The sequence below is a fragment of the Panicum hallii genome, chromosome 6, assembly GCF_002211085.1.
Source record: "Panicum hallii strain FIL2 chromosome 6, PHallii_v3.1, whole genome shotgun sequence".
In the NCBI taxonomy this organism is placed as follows: domain Eukaryota; kingdom Viridiplantae; phylum Streptophyta; class Magnoliopsida; order Poales; family Poaceae; genus Panicum; species Panicum hallii.
In genome coordinates, this window is record NC_038047.1 from 4,367,572 (window position 1) to 4,377,544 (window position 9,973).

General features: G+C 42.3%; 2 protein-coding genes across 3 annotated transcripts; both read left to right on the plus strand.

Moving 5' to 3' along the window:
• Positions 1-3,532: 3,532 nt before the first annotated feature.
• LOC112897043 (putative germin-like protein 12-4) lies at positions 3,533-4,604 on the plus strand. The gene is made up of 2 exons (XM_025965228.1): positions 3,533-3,714; positions 3,831-4,604. Exons 1-2 carry the CDS (start codon positions 3,597-3,599, stop codon positions 4,391-4,393), a joined length of 681 nt encoding a protein of 226 aa, XP_025821013.1. The 5' UTR covers positions 3,533-3,596; the 3' UTR covers positions 4,394-4,604.
• Positions 4,605-6,685: 2,081 nt separating this feature from the next.
• On the plus strand, positions 6,686-7,945 carry LOC112897139 (germin-like protein 8-11). 2 transcript variants are annotated; one of them, XM_025965351.1, is made up of 3 exons: positions 6,686-6,859; positions 7,015-7,597; positions 7,720-7,945. In XM_025965351.1, exons 1-2 carry the CDS (start codon positions 6,742-6,744, stop codon positions 7,572-7,574), a joined length of 678 nt encoding a protein of 225 aa, XP_025821136.1. In that variant the 5' UTR covers positions 6,686-6,741; the 3' UTR covers positions 7,575-7,597; positions 7,720-7,945. The 2 variants fall into 2 exon arrangements, with proteins under 2 accessions (XP_025821136.1, XP_025821135.1); XM_025965350.1 differs by lacking the exon at positions 7,720-7,945 and having other exon boundaries at positions 7,015-7,686.
• Positions 7,946-9,973: the final 2,028 nt, after the last annotated feature.

The following is a 9,973-nucleotide window of genomic DNA, read 5'->3' on the forward strand; positions in this document are numbered from 1 at the left end:
ATCTTAAATAAATAATTTACACTCGGTTAATTATAATATGTGGAGAATAAAAACGTAATGTTGACACACGTGGTCCAATAGAGCAGTGGTAGAGGGAGTTGTGTGTGTGCAGGAGGTCGTGAGTTCCAAACCTATCATCGACAAATTATGAAAAATTGATGAAAAAAATGTGCAACCCAGGGTGACTAGTTGGATGTGCATGCCTCCCCCAATAAATTATTTTTTTCTGTTTCATTTTTTTGGATTTTTTCCGATTTATATTTTGCCGAGTGCTTCTCTTTGCAGAGTGTTTTTTTTGGCACTCGGCAAAATCTTTGCCGAGTGCCCGACAAAAGGCACTCGGCAAAGACGTCTTTGCCGACGAAATCGCTGCCGAGTGCTCTTTGCTGAGTGTAATCGGGTAGTGGATGCACCCAAAGAAGGTCAAACTTAGCTTGATCGGTTAGCTGTTTTGTATATATATTCTAGTGGCTCGTTCTTTAAATTAAATGAACAACCTGTCCTACAAAAATTTTTGATTCACTATTTTTTTCTCCTTTTGTAGGTGAAAGAAACAACCATAAAGCTGCAAACAGGGATCCAGTCACCATAGGATGTCCAGGTCATACTTAATAGTTCTCCCTTGGTCGGCGCATGGTTACGGAAAACTTCTGCCCGACTGGATTCACTGGTTGCTTCGGCTCAGGCTTCCTTGGCGCGAATTGTTCTCAAACCTTCTTTCTCACATGCTCATTCAATTCCTCTTGAGTCATTTCATATGCTAACTTCGGAGGTGGAGGCTTCTCTTTCTTCTTAGCTGGGTTATTCTTCACCTTAGGAGGTGGCGGAGGCGGTGGCTGGACCCAAGTCTTTGTGTTCTTCTTCGTCTTAGGAGGTGGCGGTGGACTCATGCTGGGGTCCCTTGGAGTGGGTGGTGACTGTGGATCCATGTTGGGGTCCCTTTGTGCGGGTGGTGATGGCGGAGTTTTGCGCTTCTTTCGAGGCGAACCACGATCAACCCTATGGGTCCCGCTCCCTCCAGCAGCAGGAGCCATGTTGATTGGAAAACACTTATATTTTTTAAAATACGGTGAAACATTATTAGCATTATGAAGGACTAAATTTTATTTTTATCATCATATTCTAAATTACTTTTCAAATTTCATGATGAAATTTGTAAAAGGTGCAAATATCCATCACACACCATCATTAATTAAAAGGTCAACATTAACCATTACACAACATGATTAATTAAAAGGTCCAAAATACCGAATAAGCTACTTGCTAATACAAACTACTCACTCACGAGACCTATTGACCGATGCCTTATGAACCGCCTCGCGAACTCTCGATACCGAACGGTCAATTTCTGCCATCCCAAACACCTATTGGCCGATGCCTCTTGAACCGCCTTTCGAACTCTCGACACCAAACGGTCAATTTCTGCCATCCTCGACGCTTCACGCCATGCATTACGTTGAGCCATCAATTTGCGATCATCATCCGTACCATGCAGCTCGACATCTAATTCACGCTCAACTTTGCGCCTTGCATTACATAGCGTGAGGCAATCAAATGCTTGCTTAATCCAACAACAAATACGACCGCTAACAAGTCCAAGACGCTCTTCAGAGCGGAACTCAAGGGAATGTCCGATGCACTTCAAATGATTGCGTACCGATGCACGAGCGGACGCACGGCGCTCCACTGCATCATGTTGCAAAGCCATTTCTAGGGATTAAACTATACAAAAAAGTATACACATGTCTCTTCAAAACAATTGAAAGAAATCTCTCTACATTTTCCACATGCAAGCTATCCAAAAAACCTTCTCTCAAATTCAAGTCATCCCTTCGGTATATCTCAAATGAATGTAGAGATCAAAAAATCGTGCTCATTCTCACTCTTTGTAATAATCATAAATTTCTCTAACTATAGAGCATGAAACGAAACATAAAGACCATCAAAGAAGAGAGGATGAAGTTGCTAACCTTTTGAGCACTTGGACGAGTGAAATCCCCACAAATCTTGAGAAAAATAGGCAGCACCTCCTCTCTAAAATGCCATGGAGAAGAAGAAGCCCGAGCTCAGTTAAATGGTTAGCTCGGGCTCGGGGAGGAAGAAGGTGCTGAGATATAAAAGGCAGATTAGTATCCAGCCGGTACTATATCTCTCCACTTAGTACCGGCTGAACCACCAGCCGGTACTAAATTACCTCGGCTCCATTTAATACCGGCTGGAACCACCGGCTGGTACTAAATTGCCGCCGAGGGGTATCTAGCCATTGCCCCCCGTCGTGTGTGGGGCACTTTAGTGCCAGCTGAAGGTTATAGCCGGTACTAAAAGCTCCCCCAGAAACTGTTATTATGGCCTGGTACTAAATGCATGCCTTAGTACCGGCTTAAAATGCAGCCGGTACTAATGCCAGGATGAATGCTCACTTCTTTGGCTGTGTCACTATATTGATTGCTAGGAGTTGTAATCTACACAAACCTGTTCAAACAAATTACTAGTCACCAACAGCTGATGTGGTCAATCAAACCCCACGAGGACAGCAGACCATTTTAATTTAAATGATGAGGACTGCCACCATTTCAGAAACAAAAAATATGTGTATCTTGGAACCAATCTAGCTAACAAAGAAGTCCCATTTAGCATACAATTAATGATGGTGACTGGCCATCTTCTCCAAAGTAACACATATTGATGCAAAGACAGAGTATCATCCTAGGAGACATTGGATTTTACCAATAGCTTGGAAAATTTCACGTAGGTGGGGTCCCTGTAGTCATGGTCGATATGGAATAATATGAATTTCACTAATACTCCCTCCATTCTAAATTATTAGTCGTTTTAGATTTTCTAGATTCATAGGCTTTGATATATATATATATATATATATATATATATATATATATATGTATATATATATATATAGAGAGAGAGAGAGAGACATAGCACAACTAATAATTTGGGATGGATGGAGAATATTTGTAGTGCTTATATCTTTTTGTTACTGGAATATAATGGAGACTTAAATTCTCACCTTAATTAATGGGTACTTCATTAATCAGACATGTACAGTGTCCAGGTTACCAATAAATTTGTCAGGAACGGAATTAGAATAATCAGATTAGGAAGTGATTTGTGAGCAGATTATCTGTAAAGAAAGTATCAGCTTATGCATGCACCTGCATGCGAAATCATCCCCATGTCCTACAGTTAACCTAATTAAAGGGCTTCTTTTTACCTGGATCACAGAACCAATCATCAATATATACCCTAGTGTCATGCATGACGATGGAGGGCATGCACAACGATCATCAGTTTACTAGCTCGGTCACCTCATCTGGGGTCCTGGGAGTAGATATTGATCTCCACAACAAGACCGTGTTGACACATTCAAATAGTTGCTTGCATGGGATGCACTGCACCCGATGAGACCATTTCTATAAAGCAATTAGCAAGTCGGCCCTGCTCTCTTTGACCGCTTCAGACTCTCAAAAGCTATATATATGGATGCACCCCCTCCAAGGACAAAGCATCAGCTATACATACAAGTTGTCTGACACAACCAGCAGCTTCCTAGCTAGAAGAAAGCATACTCCTGAAGAGACATGGCCTCCTCCAAGTTGTTTCTTCACTGTGTTCTTCTCGCCTTGATCGCTTGTGGCGCAGTTGCTTCGGATCCCAGTCCTCTCCAGGACTTCTGTGTTGCTGACAAAGACTCCCCTGGTATGTTCTTCATCTTAGGGAACACATACATGATCACATTCTGATGTTCTATAACAAATTAAGCCAGAGATTATTAGCTTCCTAACACATACATGTATGCTGTTTCGTTGATGCAGTACGAGTCAATGGGTTGCCATGCAAGGATATGAAAGATGTGAAGGTAGATGACTTCTTCCTTGCAGCTAATCTGGACAAGCCAATGGATACTACTCTGAATAAGGTCATGTCAAACGTCACCTTGATCAATGCGATGAAGCTCCCAGGTCTGAACACCCTCGGCATCTCCATGGCAAGGATTGACTATGCTCCTCGAGGACAGAACCCTCCGCACACACACCCCCGCGCCACAGAGATCCTAACAGTTCTTGAGGGATCACTCTATGTTGGCTTCGTCACATCTAACCCTGACAACAAATTCTTCAGTAAGATGCTCAACAAAGGAGACGTTTTCGTGTTCCCGCAGGGCCTAATCCACTTTCAGTTCAATCCGAGCTATGACAAGCCAGCTGTTGCAATCGCTGCACTGAACAGCCAGAACCCTGGCGCGATAACCATTGCCAATGCTGTATTTGGATCACACCCACCGATTGCAGATGATGTTCTTGCAAAGGCTTTTCAGGTGGACAAGAAGGTTGTGGATTGGCTTCAAGCTCAGTTCTGGGAAAATAACCACAACTAAGTTAACACTAATTTCTTGTCAAGGTTTATGTGCAGATGTGTAACAAAAATTGTGTGTGCTTGATTTTTCTATGTGATGTAGCAAACTGGTTAAGTTATTTATTGGTTTATTTATTTACAGATTGTGGAAAAAGAATAAACGGCATTATTTGTAATACCTAATGCTGTATTGATTAGAGTGTTGTTAATTTAATTATGATATACTTGTTCCCCCTGCGGCTTCCAACATTTATACCCAGCATAGCATATACAATAATATAAATGAATAGCTAAATCTGATCATAATTTAAAAATTAGAGTAAAAAAGTGACGGCAAACAGTGATCCCATGCCCATTTCAGCGTCGTGACTTGTAAATAGTATTGAGCATTTTAAATTGATGAGCAGACTTACTGCACCAAAAAAGACTGTAAAGGTGAAATTTTTTCATTTTCATGGCAATTGTGTGTGGTGCTGTCACACCCGATTTTGATATAATAAATCGAGTGATAAATCATATGTGCGTCAGGATAAAAAAATTACACATATATAACGACAAAAGTGAATAACGGAAGCAATGTTGGTAAGCATATATATATATATATATATATATATATATATACACACACACACATATATAATTCGCTAGGTTTCATGCAAGGAAACTAAATGTCATTATAATGACAGTATGGAGTTTTTTCAGTCAGAACTCTTCTTTTATGGCTCGAGTTATCAAATAGATGATCTTTTTCAAAATCGAGTCCAGTATTCTCCCTAGTTCAACCTTCTTAGAGTCCACCCAGATCCATCCTAATTTTCTTCCCGTGTTCTTTTTTTCCCTTTCCTTGAAAGACTCTTTTCTTGCAGATATATGGTGCTTGGGCTCGACCATGAATCCATGATTGTGACTCAGGGAATCTAATTCATGCAATTCAATCTACCAATGTTTACAATTTAAAATTTAGCTCGCCTTTGGTATGTTCTTCCTTGGTTTGGTTGTAGCATAGTAATATCGGTAGCTTCAATTATAGAAATTAGATTCCCGGCTTAAGATCGATCATCGTCAAGCTCTTAAGATATGTCCGAAAGAAACGTACATCTCCACGCCGTCCTCCTCAGTTTTTGACTCTTGCTCTTGCTCTTCCTCCTCCTTTGGTGAGTCCAGATACGAGTCTTGCTAGGGCTCCTCGCTCCACCTCATCCTCTTACTCATCAGCTAACAAATTTGAGTACGCTATTAAAACTAATCAGTATGATGCATGTGCACTATTGTGAATCATTATGCCGTTGTCATATGCTTGGACTAACTAAAGACCACTTTTCATGTGTGCAGTTGCATGTTGCCCCGAAGGAGCAGGTAAGGAGGGTCAGATACGAACAAGTCAAGAAGTTTACTGGGCAGACCACATAGTATTGATCTGGTTTTGATAGAGGACTTGTTCAACTTGCAAGTAACCACCCTTATAAGAAAATAACTACCATGTAAATGTGGTCCCTCACCATCCCATTCCTTATAAGCACATGTCTATATATTTGTAAAACCTTGTTTCTTTCAAAAAAAAACCTTGTTGATGGAGTCATCCCTCGAAAAGTCACATGATGGCCATGCATGATGTGTCATTTGAGACCATTATAAGATCTGTTAGTGATGCCTTTGGTACTTTTGACATTTTCCGTACATGCTAGGGTGAATACATAGATTGACCGATGCATGCACCTTGAAAATTTGTTTTTCTTTGTTTGCACAAGTCTCGCAATCTATGCATGTATCGGCCATATTAGGGGGGGGGGTTCTTGTTAGGGCACTTTCTTAATTTCTTTGTGAGCCATATCGTTGACAGTGGCTTATTACACAGCAGCACTTGATTAACGTATCTATCAAGGACTCATTTGCTGTATTAAAAAACTTGGGGGTCTTCATCATCATTATTGTGGTGTCTTTTTTACTTTACTCCCTAACATTTATTTTAAAGCTCAAGATGTTAAATTCGAAATGGTAACCAGCATCTTTGTGCATGCCATCCGAAGAAAATAAAGAAAGGAATGGTAGTTATACTTATTCTAAGTTTTATTAGTAGCAAAGAGGCCCCATCAGATTTGGTCGTGGAGTGTAAAAAATATTGAAGCGATGTAGCTTTTGAGGGTTAATATAGCTAGGCTGTTTCATCAGCAGGTTCTCGCAACCAGAGACTATTTCTTTCTGTTGCTTGGTTCAACTTATTGACTTGTTCAGTTGTTCACAAGTTCACCTGCTGCATGGCTTGGCTATATAAGCGCATCCATCATGCGGCTTGGCAAAAGCATCAACAAAGCAAACATAAGCACCTGGGCTGCAGAGAGTGCGAGAACTAAAGCCAGAGGATTAAAGCAAATGGCCACCGCCTCGTACTTTGTTCTCGCTGTTTTTCTTGCATTGGCCTCTTATCAGGTGTTTGCTTCTGATCCTAGCCCGCTCCAGGACTTCTGTGTCGCTGACAAGCACTCTCCTGGTATGTATGCACTTACTTTCATTAATTCATTTTCTTCTGTAAATGTACTAAACACACATCATAGCAGTAATAGTCTGTCAGAGTTCACATCTTAGTAGAAAATCTCCATGCATGCTGATCTATGTGTATCCTTTTTGCTTCTTCTATTCTTACAGTGAAGGTGAATGGATTTGTTTGCAAGGACCCCATGGCTGTGAACGCAGATGATTTCTTCAAGGCAGCCAACCTTGACAAGCCAAGGGACACCCTGAAGAGTAAGGTGGGATCTAATGTCACCTTGATCAATGTCATGCAGCTCCCTGGTCTCAACACTCTTGGTATCTCTCTAGCCCGCATCGATTATGCACCCTTAGGTCAGAACCCACCGCACACCCACCCACGTGCCACCGAGATCCTCACGGTGCTTGAGGGGACCCTGAATGTCGGGTTTGTTACCTCCAACCCAAACAAACTCTTTGCCAAGGTGCTCAACAAGGGTGATGTGTTTGTATTCCCCAAAGGGCTCATCCACTTCCAATTCAACCCCATCCACGACAAGCCAGCAGTTGCTATTGCTGCGCTCAGCAGCCAAAACCCTGGAGCTATTACTATCGCCAATGCAGTATTTGGATCAAAGCCACCGATCTCAGATGATGTTTTGGCCAAGGCATTCCAGGTGGAGAAGGGGACAATTGATTGGCTCCAAGCTCAGTTTTGGGAGAACAACCACTACTAAGTTAATCAATTGTGGGCTTATTTGTACGAAAATACTGCTTTGCATGAATTTTGCATACGACTACATGTTTCTAGTTTTTATGGTGTGATCAATAAAGTAAATAGCAGGCATTTATCTATTGTCACTTTCACTGTGTGCCTTCCAGGTGAATGATGCCATCTCCGGAATAATGTAACGTGAAGCTTGCATAAAGTTTCATGAAGAATGTACACTCACTACACAACGTTACAATATAAAACCATATACTTTTGCGACGGCTTGACTGGTGAATATTTGTGAAATGTGGTGGTCTACTAGTAGCCTGCTTCCAGCTAGATTTGCTTTGTGTGAAACATCAAGTTGTTTCATATAAGTTGTAGTAGAAAAGTGAGACAAAAGATGGAGTGAATGAATGTGTATTCCATTGAGGGGACCACTTATTTATATACATACCCAAACCACCGAAGGGACAGACCCCTTCGAGATTGGACCCTTCAGTGATTAATAATGCCATTAATCATTAATTAATTAAAAATTGAGCACTAATCTAACTAATCTATTTTCTTCATCACACTCCTCCTTGATCAATTTGTTCTTCTTATTGTCTTCATGAGGGATGGAACATTTTTTGTTTCAGATTAGTCAGATAGTAGGGTGAGTTTCTGTTGAAGCCTCTAGGTTCATACGGGCTTCAACTCATCTCTCTTTCCCATATCACCAACCTCCCCCCCAACCCCCCCCACCCCAAACACGCCCGCAGCACGTGGCCTTCTCCCCAGCCGGGAGTCATAAACACAACTAGAAAAAGGGTTTGTAGGGACGGATAAAAACGTATTTTTAGAAACAGGTGCACTACCCGCTTCTACTTCTCACAGTTAGAAATAGCTGCTTGTAGAGGCGGGTCATACCCTAACCCGCCCCTGCAAATACCATTTCCAGGGTGACTGAGGGCATGACTCGCCCCTGCAAATGGATTTTCAGGGGCGGGGTTAGGGCATGACCCGTCCGTAAGAATATTGTGCCCGCTAAAAAATTCACTGATTTGAATGTTAATTTTTCGAATCTGATTTGAATTTAAATACTTGATCAATCTGCAAAAGATCACATATATATATAAATTGGTATGCATATACAAGCACATCACACTATAGGGCTCAAAAACTTGGAAAGGAAAACATCTAAACATTTAAAGTGCATGCGCCAAATCTTCAATTAAGTGGATACATATTACATATTACAATTAAGTTTGTTCGTACATATATACCATCTAGTACAAACTAATCCTGCATTCTAACTATGATATGCCGAACCACCTTGAGCACCATCTCCATCGCATGATCAACTGTCGCAAGTCTCAACTCCTCGCGTCTCGCCTAGCATCGGGCCAGCAGAGCTTTATCTTCCGCAAAGCCATAGACGGACACATGCGCTTAAATTCTACGAGCCGCACGCATCCACTCTAGTTTGCGACTTGCGGCCCGCATATGTTGCCGGACACGAATGCTTCGAAGCCCTGCACGATCCACCGCTCTAATGACAAGAGAGCCATGCCCGGCCTGCATGCGCCATCCATCTGCGAACCCTTAGACGGCAAGTGGCCCGACTCTCCAATGCTCGGGGCCAAATCATTGCTTTAAATAAATAATAAAAAAGTTAATATATGACAGTTAATATTCATATCTTAATTCATATATGAAAGTTAATAAATAACAAACAAGATTAATATATGAAAGTAATTATTCATGTGTTCACCTGAATATGAAAGTTAATAGATAGACCTCGTACTTTCTTATAAAAAGGAGTCTGCAATATCCACATTATCACTCTCTCTATGTGTCTCTCTATGTATGTGTCTATGTATTTGTCTCTTGCCAAAGAGAGAGAAAGAATGGAGACTACTTCCTATAATCGAATTGAGGACTACTATAGCATTCTAAGAATTATTCATCTTTTTCATAGCATTCCATCTACCTATTCATCCATAGGGCATAAGGAGGAGGACTAACCTTGGTGGACTAGCCTCGGAGGACTAACCTCCGAGGCTCGACGGACAGCGACCAGGTCGCCGGTGAGGACAAAGCACAGCCCTTGGCCGTGCCGGGCTCGGGTTTGCGCTCACGTGCGGCATCCTGGTTGCCTAGGGCCGCAATGTGGCTGCTCGATGCTCGCGGGGCACTGGTACCCTAGGCCCACGGCAATGGCTCGGTGGCGAGGTGGGCGACGGTGGCTGCAAAGAGGCGTCGGCGGCAAGGGCCCCAACAAACGAGAGTGGCGCAAAGGCTGTGCACGAAGGGGACAAGGAGGCCTAGGGTTTCCTACGAACGGGTCATCGGCCGAAGTTGGCAGCAAGAGGGAGACGGGAAGCGGTGGCGAGAGCTTACTGGTCGGATCGAGGGAGTGTGGGGCGAGGTAGCGGTGTG